Raw genomic sequence first — 22,266 nt, 5'->3', positions numbered from 1 at the left:
ATAGCTCTGCCCTGCTCAAAAAACACACTGCTGAATTTTGCATTGGTGGCCGGCCGGCCAGGAGTAAGGGCCTGCCGGCCACCACTGTAGGGTTCAACTTCCTACAAAAGAGAACAAACAGAGCATGCACAGGGTATTTTCAAGGATTTGTTTTCACAATTCACCCCTCCTTATCACGAACAAATCAAAGGAGTAGTAAACTTGGTCCACAAACCACGAACTCAAGCAATTTCATTGCATGATGGCTTGTGAATCAAAGTGTGCAATTTCAATAAATGCAACAAAATAAGGCTCTAACCTCCTCCCTCTCATAAATTGATCAAGAGAAGTGGTGACTTTGGAAACTTGAATCATTTCATCACTAGTATGAAATGCCTCAAGCTTCTATGTGTTCAATTAACGTTCGGTTGAACACAAAACCAAATTCTTATCTTGCACTATTTTAGTTCCACTTTATTTACTTCATTTTAACTACCAACCATCATTTAGTTCATTGAGTCCAAAGGGTAAAGTTAAGTCCTCTACTGGAAAGAGGGCTCAAACCAAGTGTTGTCTTGGGCACGAAAAAGACATCATACCGTTGGTAATGAACCCCCTAAGGGATTAAACCATTAAGCATGACATCTCAATCTCACGTTTCTTTGAAACCACTTTCAAAGCAAAACAAAAGCCAAGAAAGGAGGGAGGTTGCAGAGATGATTAAGAGTGATTACAAGTATGAAAAGCCATAAATAAATGCAATCAACTCAAATAAGATGGTGTCTAAGGCCTAGAACACCAAACTTATGAGGACAATTATACTATAAGCATACAAAACAAATCTCAAATGCAACTATCAACCAAAAACAAAGCTAAAATAGTCTAAAAACAGTCCTAAAACATGCTGAAATTAAGACAAAAAATGCTAGATTAATAGGAGTTTTCTTAAGTGTGCAAGTGCACACCATGTGCCACTTATACAAAAAGTGTAAGTGTAAGGTGTAAGTATAAGTATAAGGTGTAAGTGTAAGGTGTAAGTGTAAGGTGTAAGGTGTAAGTGGGTTGCACATGGTGTGCAACCTCAAAAAAGGTGTAAGTGTAAGGTTTAATTTTTTACAAAAGGTGTAAGTGTAAGTGTAAGGTATAAGGTGTAAGGTGTAAGTTGCACACCATAACCAAACCCAGATTAATAAGCTAAAACATAGCACAAGCTAGACTAGTAAGCAAGACACAAGGAGGGAAGGCTAACTCCTCCAATTTTGGGCTTCAAAACTTAATTTTGGCCGCTGAAATAACTCAAAAAATCAATGTTTAAAAGCTCAAAAAAAGATAGTAAAAGGATGGGAAACACAAGGGAAAAGGCCTTCAAAACAAGGTACAAAGAAGGATGAACCACCCCAACCTTCAATGGCCTTAAAACCCAAGTTTCAACCAAAAAATAAGAGTTTTTTACAGCCCAAAAACACTTGGAAAATTGCAAGAAAAAGAGTAGTTAAAGCAAGTAAAGAGGCAAAGGCCCAAGCAACAAAACCAAGCAAACACACCCTCAAGAGCTTCAACTATCCTCAAAGACATCTCGGCTCAAATATGGAGAGATTTGGTTAAGGATGTATAGGCAAAGGTGAAGGATATGTAAACAAAAGTGTAGAAATTTGCACAAGAGAGAGAGAATTGTAGAGAGAGAGGAAAAATTTTGCTCCAAAATTTTTCTAACCTTAAAACATGATAGGGAGGCCCTCTATATATAGAAAACATGAATCTCCCTCATAAATATCCAGCCCTACACGTGGGAGCAGATGCATGCATCTGTGCAAACAGCTGGAACAGTTGGCACAAAATATCTACAAAAGACACTAGTGGTCGGCCGGCCATCATTGGTGGCCGGCAGGCCACATCAGTGGCTGGCAACCAAGAGGGATGGCCAACAGCCCAAAAAGGTGGCCGGCAGGCCACCAAGGATTGCAGGCTTGAAAAGCACAGGGTTTGGTTCAAAAATGAGGCAACAGGGGTGCATGGTTTGAAAAACTCAAAGCTGTGGCATTCCGCTAAGGACTTCGAGCACTTGACAAGCATATAGACTCATCATTGGGTGTGCAAGCAATAGAGTCCAAGTCGTAAGGGCATTCAAAAATGGGATGTCTACAGTGCTAAACCAGAATATGATTCCACTGAGTCTACGGAGTCGGAATCAAATTCAAGTCAATCTAAGGAGTCAGAATCAGATTCAAGTCAGTCTGGGGAGTCTAAATCTAGTATTTCTGGGGGAGACTGGGGAGTCTGTAACCGAAGATCTAAACCTTTTGAATGAAAACACTGTAGATTCTGTGTACTTCTCTGTGCCATTGGTTTATTGTATTGACCAAGATTTTTAGAATTTTAACGAAAACAAAGAGGAAGAAATTCCTTTGGCTTTGAAAAACTTGATTAATTGAGGGGAGGAGAGGTTTGCTAAGCCCTGTTTTGATGAAATCATTGCCATTAATGTGGGCACTGAAAAGGATCCACACTTGGTCCAGATTGGGTCCACGTTGTCTTCGAAGGAACGCGAGTGTTTAATCGCTTTGTTAAAAAATTTCAAAGATGTTTTCGTATGGTCCTACGAAGACATGCCTAGAATCGACCCTGAGATAGTACAGCACCAAATCCCTCTTGACCCTGAGACTCGCCTAGTAAAGTAGAACTTGCGCAGAGTTCATTCGGATTGGGCACTGAAAATCAAGAAAGAGGTCACCAAGCAGATTGATGCAGGATTCTTGTTAGTGTCCGAGTATCCGACCTGGTTAGCCAATATCGTCCCAGTGCCAAAGAAGGATGGCAGAATTCTGGTTTGTGTCGACTTTCAGGACCTAAAAAGAGCAAGTTTGAAGGACGACTTTCCACTGCCACACATAGATGAGCTAGTAGATTTCACCGTAGGCCATGCTTTACTTTCATTTGTGGATGGGTTTTCTAGGTACAATCATATTCTAATGGCACCGAAAGACAGAGAAAAGATTGCATTCACCACGCCATAGGGTACATACTACTACCGAGTCATGCCGTTTGAGTTAAAAAATGTTAGGGCTACCTATCAGAGGGCTGCGACCACCATTCTGCATGATATGATCCACAAAGAGGTTAAGGTGTACGTGGACGACATGATTGCCAAGTCCAAAGAGCGAGAAGGCCACTACACCACCCTGGAAAATTTCTTTTAAAGGATCAGGGAATATAGATTGAGGTTAAATCCGCAGAAATGCACCTTCAGCGTAACGGCAAGGAAAATGCTGGGCTTTCTGATCACTCAGAGGGGAATTGAAGTAGATCCTTTCAAAACTAAGGCCATCTTAGAAATGCCACCACCAAGGACTGAAAAGGAGGTGCGCAGCTTTCTGGGTAAAGTGTAATTTATAAGGTGGTTTATTTCCAAATTAACCTTGACTTGTGAACCACTATTTGGTCTCCTAAAGAAAGGAAAGAAGTTTCCATGGGACGATCGCTGTCAGTTTGCTTTCGAACAGGTCAAGCAGTACCTCCAAAATCCGTCCGTGTTGTCACCACCAGAACTGGAGAAACCTCTAATTCTATATTTTTCAATAACGGGCTCAACTATGGGGTGCATGCTCGCCCAGGAATATGAGGGTAAAGTGGAGAAAGCCATCTATTACTTAAGCAAGAAGATGCTAGACTATGAGACCAACTACACTCCCTTGGAGAAAACTTGCTTAGCCTTAGTATGGGCTACCAGGAAGTTGAGGCACTACTTGTTAGCTCACTCTATAATCCTAGTTTCGCGATTAGATCTCGTCAAATATCTTTTTGAGAAACTAGCACTTACAGGTAGTCTAGCTCGTTGGCTACATCTTCTCTCCGAATTTGATCTCAAATTTGTTACGGGCGAGTCTGTTAAGAGGAGAGCTGTAGCGGAATTCTTGACAGATCATCCAGTAGAAGGAGATGAGGCGGTGGAATACTTATTCCCAGATGAAGACATTTTGCAAGTGGAAGGGGAAACTTGGACGATGTACTTTGATAGACTGTCCAATCAATACGGTTATAGGATAAGTGTGTTGCTGATAGCACCCGATGATTCCCTTATACTCTTAGCCTTCAAACTCGGATTCAAAGTGTCCAACAACGAAGCAGAATACGAAGCATGCATTGCTAGTTTAGAAGCTACCCTAGAACTAGGGGCAATAAGGTTGGACGTTATCGGAGAATCGAACTTGGTTGTTTCCCAAGCAAACAACGGCTGGAAGATCAAAGAAGAGAAAATGAAGGTTTATCATCAGACCCTAGATATGCTGATTCCGAGGTTTGAAAAACTAACATTTATGTATCTTCTTAGAGAGAACAACCGGTTCGTTGATGCCCTGGCAACTCTATCTTCTATGGTAGACATCCCGTTGGGAGTGAAGATGCGTCCAATCATCATTGAACAAAAATACATGCCGACTTATGAGACCATCACTGCTATAGATGAAGTGCAAGACAAAAACCCCTGGTATTATGATATTTGGAATTTTCTAGAAAAAGAGACATATCAACCAGGGGCAAATGCCAAAGACAAACGGGGCATACCGTGTCTGGCCGTCCAATATATCATCTGCGGGGATAAATTGTACAAAAGAGGCCATCTGGGAATGCACAAGTTGTGTGTTGAAGAGGAGGAATCGAAGCACCTCATGGAGGCTATCCACGAAGGGGAGTGTGAAGCACACATGAACGGTGTGATGCTAGCGCGGAAGATTCTCAGACAAGGTTATTACTGGTCAACCACGAAGGAGGATTGCATTGGTTTTGTACGGCAATGCCACAAATGTCAGATCCATGCTAATCGCATGAACCTACCGCCGTCTAAGCTCTACAATATGACTTCACCATGGCCTTTTTCATTTTGGGGAATCGACGTTATTAGTAGAGTCACACCAAAGGGGTCAAACGGGCATGAGTTCATCTTGGTAGCAATCAACTACTTCACGAAGTGAGTAAAAGCTCAGTCCTATGTTGTGCTGAAGGCATCGCATGTGGCTAAGTTTATCAAGAACAACATCATCTGCCGATATGGGGTTCCAAACGAGATCATCTCCGATAATGGCTCACATTTCAAGAAAGAGGTGCTGGATCTACTTGAGAAATATAATGTGGCTTTCCACAAGTCGTCAATATACAGACCACAGACCAACAGAGCTATTGAGGCCGCGAACAAAAATATCAAGAATATCTTGCGGAAGATGATGGAAACTTACAGGGATTGGTCGGATAAACTATCGTTTGCACTTTGGGGCTACCGGACATCAATTCGAACATCCACAAGGGCAACCCCATATTCTCTCGTCTATGGGATGGAAGTCATTCTGCCAATAGAGATTGAAGTACCGTCACTACGAGTTATGGCTGAGTGTCAGATAGCAGAGGCGAATTAGCAACAGCGCATGTTTGAGGAGTTGATGTTGTTTGATAAGAGAATGCTAAAGGCATTGTATCATGTTCAGGGCTACCAGTGCAGAATTGCTAGGGCTTTTAACAAGAAGGTCAAGTCCAGGAATCTCAAAGAAAGCGACATGGTGCTCAAGGACAACCGAGCTCTTATCCATGACCTTAGAGGCAAGTTTAGATCCAATTGGACTGGTCCTTCTATCATCAAATCTATCTAGTCAGGAGGGGCAATTATTCTCATGGACCTAGATGGTTTGGAGTTTTCACAGCCGATCAATATGGACAAGTTGAAGAAATATTACCTTTGAGAGGCTCGCTAGGCCGAAAACCCGGAAGGGCGACCTAGGCAAAAGTTAGAGCATGAAAATTTAGAAATTAAAAATTAAAAAAAAAACTGAGTTTGCAAAGTCGAAAACCCGGAAGGGTGCCTTTGGCAAAAGTTAGAGCATAAAAAGATAGAGTTAATACTCGAGCGAACCAAAACCGAACTGCATAAGGCCTGATTCCCATTTTTGGGTACGTAGGCAACTTCATCCTGAAGTTCGGCCGTAATCATCTTTGACTCAACTATCCTATACGTTCATTTTGATCAGGCCATCTTTCTCTATTATTAGTTAGCTCGGTTATGTGATCTTCATTCTGGCAGAAAGGCCAGTTTCAAGATAGAGCAGTGTTGTCGAACGCAGTTATGGGCAGTTGCGATCTCTTGATTCGAGGCTGTGCATCCTGAGGGTTGATTCCATACGTGTCAGGCAGTGATCACACGAGAAAATGGTTTTGAAAGGTTTTAATAAGTGGATTTTGCTTAAAATTTTACCTTTTACAACCTAGACCAGTTTGGGACCAAAAGAAAAAAATTTAGTGCTCACAACTTTAATTCCATTGATTTCAACACAAAGTATATTCTCCAACTCTCTGATTGCAATCAAAGTTGCTTTTACATCGTAAAACTTGAAAAGAAATGTAAAAGCAATAAACTAGGGGCATAGGTGAGTCAGGTGTTCCTATGTCCTCTGCTCGTGCTGGCGGAAGCCTCTGCAGCAAAAGTTGGCCCAACTTGTGCCTCGTCCTCGAGCCAAGTCAAGCACTCGCCAGAAAGGGCATAACTGAAGCTAGGGACAGGGACCTGAAGCTCTCTCGTCCTCCAAGCAGTGAGGTATCGAGTCAGGTGTGAACCATGAATAGGAAATGAAATGGGGTATTCTACCTCCTCTTCTGGTCTGGTCGGGTCTGATCATGTCCAAAATGGCATCTGAACCAAAAAAGGAAGTAGAACACGTAGTGCGTGAGGCCAATCAACTGTATACCCGGTTGTCGGGTCATACTACAGCTCATCTCTGTCAGGTTAAGCTAGGGGCAATGCCTGGCTATGTTAGCTGCGGATCGACCGCACATCCAATTGCACCACCATCTCTCTATGGGAAAGTCCACTAGTCGCTGGCGGAAGAAGTAAGCACGGGTTGAATACTCGGGGCAAGGGTCCACCACTTTTAGCTTATCCATGAGCCATACCTGGGAAGGGACGAAAAATAAGAGAGATTAAAGAATATAGATATGTACATGGAAAGAACAGGAAAGAAAAAGGTTTTGAGAGAAAATAGAGCGTAAGTGCCGAGTGATGTGAGAATCACATAGTGGACTCCCCGCAAACCCTGTGGTCTTTTGCCAATGAAAAGCATCTAAACCCATCAGGGTCTCAGCCAGTGCTAAAGCAATGCAACTCTTACCCTCTTTCAAGCAATGGGCTACTTAGATTAGCTTAATGTTGGCTTCGTTGTAACTAGGAGCAAGAAGGAAATGCGTGAGTACACATAAACAAACGGTATGTTGCCGAAAGCCTTGCTGAAGAAGGTCACCTCTTTCTCCAACATCAGAAAACCGATGAATCAAGCTAGGTACATCTAGCTCTCCGTCATGAGCCAAAGATTGATCTTCGTGCAAAGTAAGCCCACATATCCATCCCAAAGCCAGGGCATGGTCAAAACGGGGCTGAGGCATGATTTCCTCGTCACGTTAGGATTCTAGCAATGCTTGAAACTCTTCAAGAGTCGGACACATTTCCTGTGCTCCAAAGCAAAATACATGCGGAATTAGGTCCCAATGTTAGGCCGCGACGTGGAGGAATGGAAAACAAAGTGGAGTACATCTCAACGGAAAAAGCGTATTTATGCCAAAACCTCAAAAATTTACCTTTTTCGTGCCGTCTAAAGTGGCTATCCAATCCATGAGCTTCTCGGCAAGGAAGATCTTCATTTTCAAGGGAAATAGTAGTTGAAATGAGGTTCTAGTGAAGAAATGGAGAAGGAGGACCTTTTGTAGAAGATAAGACTGTGAGTGGAGGCCAGCTATCAGCTAACTGGTGGATCACCACAAGTGGCCGGCCGCCGACTTTTTGTGGTCGGCAGTCCACTTTTGTGGCCTGGCAATTTGGCGTTTTGGTTTTGTCTTGGTCTTTGTGTTTTAGGTCTTGTTTTGAGTCTTTTGTTTTTAGCAGGTGTACATAGTCATGTTTAAGTTGTTTTTACTTTATTTTCCATTTATCGAGTTGTATTTTGTATATTAGTCGTTGGTCGGTTCATTATCCAATTAAGAATATCATTCCAATACAAGCATTCTCAGTTTCAAATCCAATTTCATTTTCATTCTATGCAAATGTGATGCTCATGATGCAAAAACAATAACTCTTTTCATAAAACTACGAGGTTTTACTTTGATCATAGTTTTTTACAAAAGAGAGTACAAGTTTTCAAAAGCGAAAGTAAGCCTATCTGAAGCTATATATGTGCTAAGCTACCAAAATAAAATAAAAAATAAAAACTAAGTAAAAAGTATAAAAATCTGTGCCAATCGTATCAAGCTCAAGAGGCCCTCTTCGTCATATTTCTTGGAGGGGACTCAGGGGCACTATCTCCATCGGTGCCGCTATCAGAATCGGACTCCAAGCCAGAGCCAGTATCATCATTTCTGCTCTCTAAATCAAAACCAGCCTCAGCGTCCTCCTTACTCTCTGATCCCTAGGGATGGCAATATGAACCCGACCCGACGGGGACCCGGACCGCCCCGTCCCGATAAATAGGGTTTTTTCAAAAATTATTCCCTATAGGGCCGGGGCTGGTATTGAAAAATACATCCCCGATGATTTTTGGGCCAGGGACGGTGATAGATTCTCCGGCCCTGGCCCTAGCCCCGGCCCGGCCCGGCCCCAAAATTTCCCCAAGAAATCCCTGCCTGTGTGTTTAGTTGTATTATATATATATATATACCTCGCTCATTCTTTGACTCTCTCAACTCTTTCACTGACTCACTCTCTCAACTCTCATTCTCTCTCTAACTCTCTCAACTCTCTTGTCTCTCTCACTCTCTCATTCTTCTCTCTCTCACTCTCACCGACACGGCGACACAGTCACCGACTCGTCTCTCTCTCACTCTCAGTCACCGACACGGCAACACCATCACCACTCTCTCTCTCTCACACCTCGTTTGCTCTCTCATCTCTCCTCTTCAGCCGCTGATCGCACACCAGTCGTCGACACCACCACCACCGCTGGTCTAGACTTCGATCTACAGATAACGACATCGACTTAGGACAAAAACCTCAGATCTCATTTTCTCCATCGTCGATCTCAAGTCTCTCCATTGCCGATCTCATTTTCTAGATTAGTGTTGCTTGAATCTGTTTAGTGGATGATGATGATTCTAGATCTGTCTTGTTTGAATCTGTTTAATGGATGATGATGATTATAAATCTGTGTTGTTTGAATCTGTTTAGTTGATGATGATGAATGGTTGTATTTTTTTTTTTTTTTTTTTTTTTAAGCCGGGGAATGTTCGGGGTCAGGGAAACCTGATCCCCGTTAGGGGACGGGGATGGGGGCTGTGATACGTTCCCCATCGAGGATCGAGGCCGGGGTCGGGGAAAATTTGACCATCGGGGATCGGGGACAGGGAGGGTGATCCCCGGCCCCGCCCCGCCCCGCCTCGCCCCGTTGCCATTCCTACTGATCCCGAGCCAGCATCATCATCCCCGCTCTCAAACTCAGAGCGTTGACTCACTGCCTCCTCGGAATCACTAGTTTTAGTATCATCCTTACTCAAAATCGACTCTAAGCCACTCCGACTCTGAGCACCTCTGCGTCTACCTCGGCCTCGATGCTCGTCTCGGCCGCGTGCTGGAGCCTGTCTACCTCTCCTCTCTGCCGCTGGAGGAGGTGTCGCTGCTGCTGCTAGTGCCCTCGGCGCAGGTGAAACCTGAAAAACAAGCATCAACATATCAGATACAGTGTATGTATTGTTACAGAATGTAGTATGCAGTGTGAGTATGGTACAGAAGATAGATGTAACATGGGTGCAGTGTGTCAGTGCAGTGTGAAGTAGTATCAAAATGTAAGTCAGTATGCATTGTATCACGGTGAGTGTCGCGCAGTATGAGTATCGTGTATCAGTGGAAATATGGCATATCAGTACAGTGTGGGAAGCAATGCAATGCATGAGGGGAATGGAAGTATACCTAGATACCGTGCAAAGCGAGCAGCATCTCCTTTCTTTGCACCATGTGAACTAGGGAGGCAACCAGCTGAAGAAAGCCCTCCGTATACTCTGTGGGTGCCTGCAAGTGAAGTTGAATAATCAGTATCTGAAAAGGAAAAGAGTGGAATGCAAATTGTCAAGTGTGGTCCATACTTGAGGTGCGCCTGAGGCTCTGACATACACTTGCCCTACCTCCAGGGGCTCTATCGGGAACTAATAGGTCGTCTCGCTCAACCGCCCGCATTACAACAAAAAAGGGTTTTTACAGCGCACAATGCATGCCGTAAAAACCCTTTTACGACGTGCAACGCGCGTCATATTATGACCAGTCATGGAAAGTCATTCATTTTCAACGGCATGCTTTGTACGCCATTAAAAACTATTTAACAACAGATTTTGTGTATCGTTATTATTTTTTCTACGACATGCTATAATACGCCATTAAAAACTATTTAACTACAGATTTTGTGCGTCGTTATTATTTTTTCTATGACTACTTTTGCACGCCATTAATTGGTAAGACAAATAACGATGCTGATTGCACGTCGTAAAATATGTAAAACAACTTATTATGCCTACCGTAGAATGTACAATTTTTTTTTTTTAAAAAAAAAAAAAATCAGCAAATTCTATTTAATTAGTTTTGTACAATCTAACAAATATTACAAACATTACAAAACATCAATCAACCACCAAAATATTATTTCAAATATCAAAAAAACTATACATAAATTTCAAACATCCAAAAAATATCTGTGCATTCCAAACCATCCAAAAACTATATTTCTAAACATTAAAAATTATCCTCAACTTCAAAACCGTCCAAAAAAAATATTATTAAAAGGGCATACAAAAGTATGATCAAAATATTTTTAAAGTTTTCCTGGCCAAATTCAAAGAATACAGTACATTTATTTTACAATGAAGCACCTGAGAGGTGGTCACAGGCCCAAGTTGCATGAACTTAGATTGATAGACCACCCATTATCCAACCATTTAAGCTTTTACCAAGGACTTCTCTTAGTATCAAGGTTTTTGTTCTCTTGGGAGCTTGACCACCAACTTCACCAGATAAGACCTAACCATGCCACAGTAAACAGGGGTACAGTGCAGGGATGCATTCTCCTTAAAAAATATGAGCATGTTGAAAACTGAAGTTACCCACAAAATCTTGGCCTTCTGATTTGATTCCCTTTTCCAGAAACCGCACAAACTGAATGGTCAAGTACCTGTTTATTTGGGGAGGGGGGAACAAAAATATAAAATATAAAATAATAAAATAATAAAATAATAAAATAATAAACAAATCAAGTACTATTTGAGACCTAATGCTTCATGTTTCAAGACAACAATCAAGAAAAGTTTAAAGCCAGTTTTTACCTTGGCAAGCCAGTGATACGTGAATCTTTAATGTAAATCGCACTATGGCCCAAAGAAGGAGAAGCCTTACATCAGTTCATCAATAGCACTTACATGCTTAAGCCCCTCATGTAAATGGTTCACTTCATGTGATATGTGGCACTTCAGTGCATACACCGATTCCATCTCTGAGATTTCTTCACCACTTTCTTCACAATGCACCCTAAACTCACATCACCACCAAGAAATAAATATCCAATATAAACACTTCTCTGCCACGATTTTCATAGCCATAAAAATAGAAACCTGAAAGATTTTAGGCACAAAACAAGCAAATATCTCAATCTTTATTTTAAAGTGCTACTGTTGTACCTAAAGGCACAAAACAATAATGCACAGTCTAGTCAAACACCAGACAAGCAAATATCTAGATTGCAATACAAACCAATAAAACCATTCTATCTGCTCTCCAGGGAAGATGAAAAGGAGAAAATAGTTTAAGTTCTCGCTATTAGCATTTAGCAGAAGCCATATTCAATAGATTGTGAAGAACCCAGGATGTGCAACTATTGAATTATTAGCATATAGAAATATGGTGATCTGACCTATTGAAGTAAACAATACAATTATACAAGAAACATAAGCATGAGATGAGATAAATCTATTTAAACTAACAATATAGGAGCAAATATACTTCATTTAGGATCCAACAAATTCCAACCCACCTAAAGACTAGTAATTCCCTATTTTCCTCATATTTTTCCCAGATTCTCAGCAACCAAACAATGCATTCTAAGCTCTATAATACCTAACATATAAGTTTACATGTCTCTTCCTCCAATTGAAAAGAATAACTTATCCAGAACTTTACTTTCTAAGTTGAAAAGAATTGCTTTGACCATGTTCTAATTTCTTAACGATCAAGAACAAGTTAAAGAACAACAAAAGATTAAGCAATAGTTATGGAAGCTAAGGCGGGTTTCGTTTAGGATGGAGATAACTGGACTTATCTCAATCTGTCAAATACAATTTTTTTTTTTTTTTCTATGATCAGTTGAGCAATGTGTTCACACACTGAAATTAATTCAACTAGAGAGAAGCAAAATTGCATGTAAAAGAATAAGAACAAGTAACCTTTTTGTACAAAGTTAGAAGGTTTATGTTATCAAATGGAAGATATCCAGCCATCAAAACATACAGGATGACTCCACATGATCAGACATCTGCTGCAACACTATCATAATCCCGATGGCTTAAAACCTATGGCATTGGTTAAGTAGAAATTTGGATGGATCAAGGACCATGGTTCTTTGAAAAGAAGATTAGCTTTGAATAAATAAATAATGTAGGAGAAAAATGGTGAGTTTAACCAAAAGAATTGAAACATTAGCCAACTGAAAAGCTTGCTTCAAAGCACAATTATATCATAGATACTTCACAACTATCAACAAAGTTACAAAAAGGCTAAGGGATACAATTTCTATTCTAGATTATTTTCAAAGGAAAACAAGACATATACATAGCCATTGGGGATGCAAAAGAGAACATGAGAAAATGTATAACTCACATGGCATAGAAGTTAAGGGAGAGCAAGCGAGGGATAGAGCACAATGATAGAGTCTTAAGACTTTATCCCTTCCTACACCACCCTCCTTGCACAGAAATCAGCAAGGGATTCAAACACCTCCCTGTATACCTGTCTATTGCCAAATAAAAGACAATGACCAACTCTTCTTACAATCAAATTTACAGCTCTTATTCTTGAAATATTTCGCAAGTATTACATTTATTTGATTCATAATTAAATCATCGTGGTTTCAAAAATCAGTCCTTCATTTATTAAAAAGGAAATCAAGAGCGTTGTCATAACATATCATGAAGCATTCCTAATCAATTAGTACCCGATTTTTTAAGTTTGGTTCCCACTTTCTTAGCATACACAATCATAAGCAAATTGAAAGATTATCAAATAGAGTAAAATCAAAATCCATTTTTCTCAAAACCAACACAATGACAATATAAGAATGAGCCTAATGAGTCACAATTTCAAAATAAATAAATAATTGACCTCATCACATAAAAATCAATTATATATCATCTAACTAAGAGTTGATCTCATCACATAAATAATTGATCTCATCACATTAAAAAAAATATTAAAAAAAAAAGTTACTATGAGTTGCATCATTCCTTTTGCATACTTAAAAATGTATTTGATTGGGTTAACTCTTTCAATTTTTTAGAAAAAGTTTGTGTTGCCTTTGGATCTCCATTCTAAGTAAACATACAAAGATCCCAAAGAAAAACCAAAAAGAATTATATTCTGAGAAAAATTCAAAAAGAATTTAGATTTTAAATATTTGAAGTTTAAAGTGGAGAAATAAATTGAAATGTTGAATTCTAATATTTGGTTTAACTATTGCCTACAAAGCCCCAAGTAAATTCTTAAGATTTGTTTAGATTTCAAGTCAACACATAGAGCACATGCACCTAGTACATAGTGAAGCCTTTTGTAACCATTTCCTATGATTTTAGAATAGTAAATAAATTTTCAAAAAATCAGATTACTAACCCAACAACAACAAAACAAAAACAAAAATATAATCTTTAATTTAACTTATGGAATTAAAGTTCCATCAACCCTTTTTCTGTTTGTTCATTGAGCACCCATTCATCATACTCTTCCCCATTAAAGTTCCAAGTAAATTTGTTCACAATCTATCTCGCACGCAAATTGAAGTAGCAAAAAATACTAGCAAAGAGACGAAAAAAATTGAAACAAAGATTAAAATGGTGGAACCACATTTTATAGTTTTGCAATTCTTATCAGAAAATCAGTTTCTCCTGTGTGACAATATATCGAATTAAAAACTATAAAACTCCACGTGGTTGAATGAAAGAAGAGTGAGGGAGGGAAAAGGTGGTGTATGCACCTTTACAAGCAATGACTTTCTTCCTGAGCTGGAACTCACTATAACTCCCATCGATTTCCTATCATGGTCAAACTCAAGAGTGGCAATCCGTCTTTCAATCTTACTCCACGTCTGACAACAACCTTCAACTACATAAAATTAAATGGAACACATTAGCAGCCACGTAAACATGTTTAGTAAACAACAAAAACATAAGTTATAATTGTAACTTACGTAGAACATCACCATAACCTTTAGATGTACCAAAATCCAATCCATCAGGAAGTCCCATTTTCTTAACCATAACCTGAAAAAAACATAAACACTCATGATGAGAAAATTGCTTCAGCTCAATATTTATTGCTTTGCAGCAACTTCAAAGGATTGAAGCTTCAGTGTGGGGTATATGCTAATCATATCAATGATTCGAATATGACCTTAGCAACTCTTGTTACTCTCTTGGTTCAACAATGGATACCTTGCAATGAATTAGCTCATCATGCATGTATCTGGAGGAAGCAACAAATATTAGTAAAGATAAGAATACAGTTATTCTGTTTTTTATTACAAGCATTGGAAAAGAAATGCAAAACAATTTCTGAGCATTGATAGAAATTAAATAAATGAGGTCCAACTGCAAATAAAAATAGATTGAATATCTTCCAATGAAGCAGAAACGATATTGCAAAGATCAAAAACAAAAATAAAAAATAAAAAACCAAAACAAAAACAAAAACAAAAACAAAAACAAAAGCAACCTCACATAAACACCACCACAAATTTGAACATAATGGGCATGCCAGGGGACAGAAACAAAAGAAGATATTGCTTCTGTGAACATCCTGCTGAAGAAGCCTTTGACCGAGTGATCATGGGATGGATATTGGAAGGAGAGTGATGTGTGGATAAAGGAAGGTCAACAGTAAGAGAAGAAATAGGGATAGGTTGAGATAGGAAAGGCTGAACTGGGGCAGCCTGAACTGGTGCAGTCTGTCTTGCTTACTGCACTGATGCAGTCTGTCGTGCAGTCTGTCTTGCTTGCTGCACTGATGCAGTCTGTCCTGCTGGCTCTGTGGAAGCAGCAGGCAGAACAACTGATGGCTGAAGGAAAGAAACCACTGGAACAGAGATTGAAGATAGAGGAAAAGAGGACTGGGAAGGCAAAGAGGACCAGAAAAAGGAAATAACTGAGAAAGACTAGGTGTAGAAGAAGTAGGGGAAGAAGAAGTAAAAGGAAAAAAAAGATTCATCAAAATTCTCAACTGGAGAGGAAGCAAGTGCCAGTTGATCAGCAAAATTCTTGATCTGAAGAAGATAATCCTCAATGGATTCAGATTTCTTCTTGACACCATTTAGTCAATTCTTGAGTTGATGGATGTGAGACCTGGAAAGTGATGTGAAGCGTTTATCAAGATAGATCCAAACTTCATGACAGCTTTTGTAATGCAACACTGAAGTGAATACTGAGGAAGTTAGGGTTGCTGTAATGCAACTTAATAGGTGTGAATCAATCTGTGTCCAACTCAGAAATTCGGAGTTGATTACATCTGTTCCCTCAGAATCTTTGACTGTTGCAGGTGGAGAATCCAGAGTACCACCAACATAGCAGAGCAGATTTGTTGCTCGAAGTATGTTCTGTAGTTGTGTTTTCCAAACAATATAATTTGTGGAATCTAATTTGACAGTAACAAAAGAACTGAGATTGGAGATTAGAAGTGTGAGGCTAGGAGGAAGAGAGGATCCAGTCGCCATTGTAGCAGCTTGAAGAACTGGAACTCAACAATGAAATGGAAGCAAGAAGAAAAGAAAGAGTAGGATCATAACTCGTTGGAGTGTAGATGCTCTGATACTATGATAAGAAATGTGAAATCTTCAATCTTATTTGATAAAGAGATACTACATCAGTATTTATACAGAAAATCTAACTAATCTAACCAACTACTTACCAACACTCATACACTCTATACATATAAATATTATTCTAACTGAATCAATTGAACAGAGAAATTATCCTCTGTTACTGTTGTGGTGCTACTGCACTTGCTGTGGTGCTGTTGCTGTGTTGCTGCACTCATCTGCACTGGTTGCACTTGCTGCACTGTGGTCTTGAGCTATACTCTTATCAATATATACACTATATACATGTAAATATAAACACACAGCAATGGGGGTTAACATGGATGCTCATATTGACTTCCAATTGTATAGAAAATGCATCACCTTGTTGCTGCAAATTAGGAGATTTTGGTTTAGATTTTTTACTTGGAAGGCCTAATTCTAGAAACTTCTATGCTTGCTTTTATCATCAAGATCTTCATCTGGGTAGCATTCGTGAGCTGGTGATATAAGGTTTGTTCACTGGTGGTTGTTCACAAGGGTGGCAGGGAAGGGGTTGTAGGATGGTGGGGGAGCTCACGAGATGGTCCACAACTGACATGACTCCATACCGACACCTTTCCTTTTGTGGGGGAAAGGGTTATTCGATGGTGGTAGATCACGAGGTAGTGATGCTTGGTGGATGTAACCTACGTTACATGGACTCGTCAGTTTTGGTAAAGTACCCATGTCGATACGACACGACACGGGTACGGGTACGGAATCCGAACGGGATACGGCATGGAAGAAGTGAATATAGCATATGGAAGAAAGATGGCATACCTGTGATTAGGGCTACGAAAACTGCGATTAGGGCTTCGATCCTGCGATTAGGGATGCGATCTTCTTCTCTCGAACTGTCTTCTTTTCTCTCTCACTCTCACTCTCACTCTCAATCGTTCTCTTCGTCTGTCTCTTCTCTCGCTCTCGATCATCTTCATCTCTCTCTTCTCTCTGGTTCGATCAACTTCGTCTCTCCTTCCCTCTGTTTTCTTCTCTCTGTATTCTTCTCTCTTGACTTTATTCTCTCCTCTCTCCGTTTTAATCAATGCCAATCATATAAATAATATATACTATAAATTATATCATAAATAATATACATATAATATAATTTATCATAAATAATACAAATATATATATGTCAATTAGTTATTATATTTTTGTTATTTCTATATAATTTATATAATAATATATAAATAATATATATTTCAATTTGTTATTTTTGTTATTAAATAATATATAATATAATATAATTTATTTTAACATAAATTGTTATTCCTTAGTTATTATATTTTTGTTATTTATAATACATATCAATTCAATTATATAAAAAAATTATCAATAAAAGTAATACATAAGATAAAAATAATAAATATATTTAAAAAATAACTATTTAACTTATTTTTATATAATAAATATATTTTAAAAATTAAATATTTAACGTATTCCCGTACCCGTATCCTCATTTGGATTCATATCTACGTATCCCCAATTTTTAGTTTTGAAGTGTCAGACCCCTAGATACATATCCACACCCAATGTCCGCACTCGAGTCCGTGTAACGTAGGATGTAACCACTGGGTGGTGGACCTACTCTTGTAGAGGGTTTTATAAGGGTGGTGACAATGGCACAAAAAGAGGTTTAGAGAGAAGGGGTTGGATTGTGAAGATGGAATTGTATGTGGCATTGGCACTATGTTAATGAGGGCATTCTTATATTTCTCAAAATTTTATTTCAGTCATTTTAGTTTCACAATTAACAAGCCCCTCCCCCCATGTTAGCGGTTAGAATTTTTCTTTACCATCAAAAGTAAGTTTCTACTTCTTTAAACATCATAAGAAAATACAGCATCCAAGTATTTAATTTGAGTGTAGGCGTTAGATACCTATCCCACACCCTTACCTTTATAATATTTGGTGGACATGGGGATATTGGGTCCATGGAAGAGTCCATGTAACACTGTTCAATACCAAATACCTGTTGTCTCTAATCTTGAGTACCATTCTTCTATTACTCTACTTCGGCAACCCTCTCATACATCTCATTCATTTATTTATTTTTTAAGTAGCACAACTTATCATTATTATTGCTACCTTTTTTTATGAGATGGAGGCCACTCTTTTAAAGACAAATATATAGTTCACCTTAAATTTTTCTTTCCCAGACTTTTTCTTACACGTGAAATGAAACACTTTGTTACATTCTATAAATAACACGTATACCCTCCTCCAAGAAACTATTACAGACAGGCATAAAATTTTTAGTACAATCTTTACAACTATGAAGCGCGTTTACCTCTGTACAAATCACATACCGATGTTCGACATTCGTCCACCTTGTGTCTTATTTAATTATTTATTTTAAATAAATTTTTACGGAAATAGCATACCCAAATTAATGAATTTGATGAGATTAAATATTTGATATAAAATAAATATATAACATTAAAAATTATGACATATAGTAAATGAATAAAAATATATTTTTTTGCACGTGCCCCTGGCATGTTGTGTCTTGCATTTTTTTTTTTAAATTTCTATGTTTGCGTGTCTGTGTCATATCCGTGTTGTGTCATGTGTCCGTGCTTCTTAGCGTTACAAAATAAATGTGTGGTTTAGATTCTATAAATTCGTTTACACAATTGAATGTCAATAAAATCAAAATCTTGAGACTATAGCTAATCTCAAATCTTTCCAGAAGCATCCCAATAATGAAAACTTCATATATTTGATATTTTCTTCCTAATATAGTAGTCTGGTCAGCGAGAATACGACCAAAACAACGGAAAATTTAGAAACATTATTGAAACCTCTACTAATAAAACCAAAACATTATTTGCCCTTCTGTTTGTCGCCGACTTAGGTTCTTATGATTCATCCAAATTTGAGATTCTTTCACTAAATCTCGAACGAATATTCAATTTACTTGTCATATTTAACTAAATTCTGAATCCAGTCCAAACCCAAGTTTGGTCAAAGTATTGTCAATTAACAGCCAAAGTTTATCCCAGTTTTGCGCATACTCCAATCTGAATCCCAATTTCACCAAACTATCCAGAAATGCTAGAGATCACAATTGAAGTCCCACAATTCACCCACAAGGGAGTTATTACACATAACTTGCTATGTCATCGTGAGTACAATTGTGGGACTTTAAATTGTGGGTATCAAATCTCTTTTCCTATCTCACAAATAAGTGATGAATCTCAAATCCATGACCTAGAGTATCTTTCTTTCTTTCTTCTTCTTCTTTCCTTATAATAAAAGAAATAAATACTCACAACTTGGATGATTTTGTCAGTAAACAAACAACAAATTCATGAATATACACGAAGTAAGAGACAAATAAAACTCAAAAAGGCAATTTGAAAATTGGCAAAGGCTTGAATTACATAATACAGTACCTGCCAGAGAACAATAGGGTTGGTGTTGTGGTCACATTCGTCGGCTTGGAGCTTCAACGAAGGCATGTCTGGGCAAGGGTTCGAAACCTTCACTGCGACAAGCTTAACCTCCTCTTTCACGGATTCACCACCGATTGTGGTCATTGGTTGCTCCGACGAGACAACAACAGAGTTTGATTTTGCGTCGAACGTTGAAAGAGAGAGAGAAGCGAAAGAGACTAGGGCAGGACTGGGTTGGGAGTGAGAATAAATTAGGCATTTCAGATACACAACCAAGAAGAGAAGAGAAGAGAAGCATGAGACGATGATATATACCTTTGATTTCGGATACACAACCGAAGAGATGAGATGAGATGATCCTGGTAACCTAGCAATTGATTCAACCTCTATCATCATCAGAGAGAGAGATTGAAACTTGTGATGTTCCATTATAATTAAAGGAAGCAAAATAGTTATTGTGGGGAAAAAAAAATTCTAAGATATTTTTTTGGGCGATTGGCGCTCAAATTTCATTTTCGCGCTTTTGTTTTGTGTTGTTTATTTGTTTGTTTTTTTTTTTTTTTTATATAATTCACGCCATGCATTGTGCGTCGTAAAAAGGTAATACTTTTAATAGCGAGCGATATGTGCTTTGTAAAAAGTGAAACACTTTTAACGGCGGGCGTTGTGTGCGTTGTAAAAAGTATTCACTTTTCACGACTGGCATATATGTGTTGTGTATAATTGATGTATTAATGGTACGCCATATGCACGTCATAGAAAGTTTTATTATTTACAGCGTGCATTGCAAGCCTTAAAAAAATCATCATTATTACCATTCGCGGCCTATGCAATAGACACGCCGTGGTTGGAAAAATATTTACGACGTGCAAAAAAAGCAAGTCGTAAAAGTGAGAACCTACGGCATGCATTTATTGTATACCGTTGATGTGGTGCCATAAAAAGTCAATTTTGTTGTAGTGCCGCAAAGGATTGTGGTTGGAATCACCAGCCAATCGCCAGCCCGCACAGCAGGAGGGGTCCCTCCAATACTAGCCTCGACCTCTTGAGCAGCCCCTCCAGCCAAGGGAGCACCCGCTACATCGCCGGTGCGAACTCCAGTTAGGGGCGGCATAAGATGAGTCTGGATGAAAGCCGTGTAATCTTTGTCCCCTCGGAAGTAGTTAGCATCATGCCCCACCATGAACTAAATAATAATCTCAGCTAAGAGGCTATCAGCTGTCCTTATGGATGCTGGAGACATAAGAAAAATCGGGATAGGCAAGCCCAGTGTCTGGCGTACAAACGGCTCTCCCAAGAACCAGGCCTGACAGAATGGGCCCTCCAACAGGATCTGGTATCGAGAAATAGCCTAGGCTTCGACATACTAGTCTCTAACTCCAGCTGGCATCGTCGCCCATGGTTGCTAGGTGATGTGCAATAGAAAATTTAAAAGTTGTTAGTTGATATCAGTTGTCAGAATATGGCTCAGAACAATAGCAATGGAAATAAAGCAGAAACGACTGTGAGTTTTGGGTTACCTCATAGGCAACAACTATGTCTAAGTAGCGACGATAGAAGGCAAAGGTTATATCCTTGCGGCTCCGGCGGCATCACCTGTTATCATACCACCGCGAGTAGGGGACGGTCGAAGCAATCTCATCCATTGGCTTTGGAACAAAGGCCGGGAAAAAGGCGTTAACCCACAGCTGCAAGAAAAAGTTGGCAATGTGAATTAAATAGTGTGTGAACAGATATCAAATAAAAAGTGTAAAGTAGAAGGCACAGTATGTGAATAGATATTAGACAGAAAATGCAAGGCAAAAAGCACAATGCATGAACAGATATAAGGCAGAAAATGCAAAGCAGAAAGCATAAGAAGAAGTAAATAAAGTCAAAAGTGCAGCGCATACCTCCCAGGCTCTCCAGTAGACTCCGATCCTGTTTCCCTTCATGCGAGAACTGGAACTCATGTAGTCGTAGAGTGTGGCAAGGCTGGATCCACTCTCGTCGTAAAATCGGACCTGGGACAAGGTCATAAGGGCGCTCAACAAGTATAAACCCACGGTATTCCACCAGTTCGCAAACAAGGTGGTGCCGAGAAGGTACATGAAGAAGCCTCGGGTGCACTACTCTACCTCCTCCTATGTCTCAGGCTGACTCCTACGGAACCGCTCGGGGAACCAACTGTATCGCACCATAGTTGGCCTATATAGAGACGGGCTCATTCCGAGCAGGTAGATCTAAGCAGCCTTCTACTGGCCCATGTCCATGTCTAAGGGATTGGATCACCCCCTACTCCTAAGCCTATGATCATCGCAAGGTCTTAGGGGTTATCGTCATCTCCCCAACTGAAGAAAAGTAGAAGGAGTTAGTGGTATCCCACCACCTTTCCACTAATGCTCCGAGTAGGGCCTGGCTAGCCATGTGGTGCGTGAGCTCGGTGCAGAGTAAGCCAAAACCTGCCTCGTCGACAAGGTCGCAGACCAGGGGAGAGCTCATGATACTAATCCTTGGCCATCACTATACCGTAACCTTTACAGAAGTGAGAGTCCTCCTGTGGTAAACAAAGAGTGAATCAGATGAAAGACGGTGATAAAAGAAGAGTCAGATGAAATACAGTGCAAGACAGCCAAATAAAAGGCAGTAAAGCATGAAAATAAAGTTTGTACCTCAATAGCGCAGTAGGAAAGGTGGGAGTCTGGCTTTCTCAGCAAAATATCCTCGGGCACGCCATCAATGAAGTTGTCAAAACGCATCATGCCTCTAGGCGCCATCATGTGCGTGCGAGAGTGGTAAGTGGTCGGATCAAA

At 39.6% G+C, this 22,266-nt stretch overlaps 2 protein-coding genes and 1 long non-coding RNA gene across 24 annotated transcripts; 1 reads left to right on the top strand and 2 right to left on the bottom strand.

The window, feature by feature from the left end:
• The first annotated feature begins 2,138 nt into the window (after positions 1–2,138).
• LOC145793240 (uncharacterized) lies at positions 2,139–5,384 on the top strand. Its single transcript, XM_082876010.1, has 3 exons — positions 2,139–2,331; positions 3,760–4,442; positions 5,004–5,384. The coding sequence occupies exons 1-3, from the start codon at positions 2,139–2,141 to the stop codon at positions 5,382–5,384; spliced, it is 1,257 nt and encodes a 418-aa protein (XP_082732136.1).
• Positions 5,385–9,152: 3,768 nt separating this feature from the next.
• Positions 9,153–10,089, bottom strand: LOC114304311 (uncharacterized). The gene is made up of 2 exons (XR_003644014.2): positions 9,905–10,089; positions 9,153–9,645 (listed from the first exon to the last, which is right to left on the bottom strand). It is a non-coding gene; the product is annotated as an uncharacterized LOC114304311 (long non-coding RNA).
• A 591-nt stretch (positions 10,090–10,680) lies between these two features.
• LOC114258309 (calcium-transporting ATPase 1, endoplasmic reticulum-type) lies at positions 10,681–19,944 on the bottom strand. 22 transcript variants are annotated; one of them, XR_014332100.1, is made up of 8 exons: positions 19,790–19,944; positions 19,475–19,703; positions 14,633–14,704; positions 14,430–14,502; positions 14,217–14,344; positions 12,851–12,983; positions 11,305–11,506; positions 10,681–11,153 (listed from the first exon to the last, which is right to left on the bottom strand). XR_014332100.1 is itself a non-coding variant. In XM_082873523.1 (8 exons), exons 3-6 carry the CDS (start codon positions 14,698–14,700, stop codon positions 12,960–12,962), a joined length of 252 nt encoding a protein of 83 aa, XP_082729649.1. In that variant the 5' UTR covers positions 14,701–14,704; positions 19,475–19,703; positions 19,790–19,943; the 3' UTR covers positions 10,681–11,153; positions 11,305–11,506; positions 12,851–12,959. The 22 variants fall into 22 exon arrangements, 17 of the variants coding, with proteins under 17 accessions (XP_082729649.1, XP_082729650.1, XP_082729639.1 ...); XR_014332101.1 differs by having other exon boundaries at positions 14,217–14,338; positions 19,790–19,943; XR_014332102.1 differs by having other exon boundaries at positions 12,851–12,979; positions 14,217–14,338; positions 19,790–19,943.
• Between the last annotated feature and the right edge of the window lie 2,322 nt (positions 19,945–22,266).

Source organism: Camellia sinensis, chromosome 6, assembly GCF_055761805.1.
Source record: "Camellia sinensis isolate YWXY chromosome 6, ASM5576180v1, whole genome shotgun sequence".
NCBI lineage: Eukaryota > Viridiplantae > Streptophyta > Magnoliopsida > Ericales > Theaceae > Camellia > Camellia sinensis.
The sequence above is the reverse complement of the archived record's forward strand: the minus strand, read 5'-3'. Positions and strand labels throughout refer to the sequence as shown.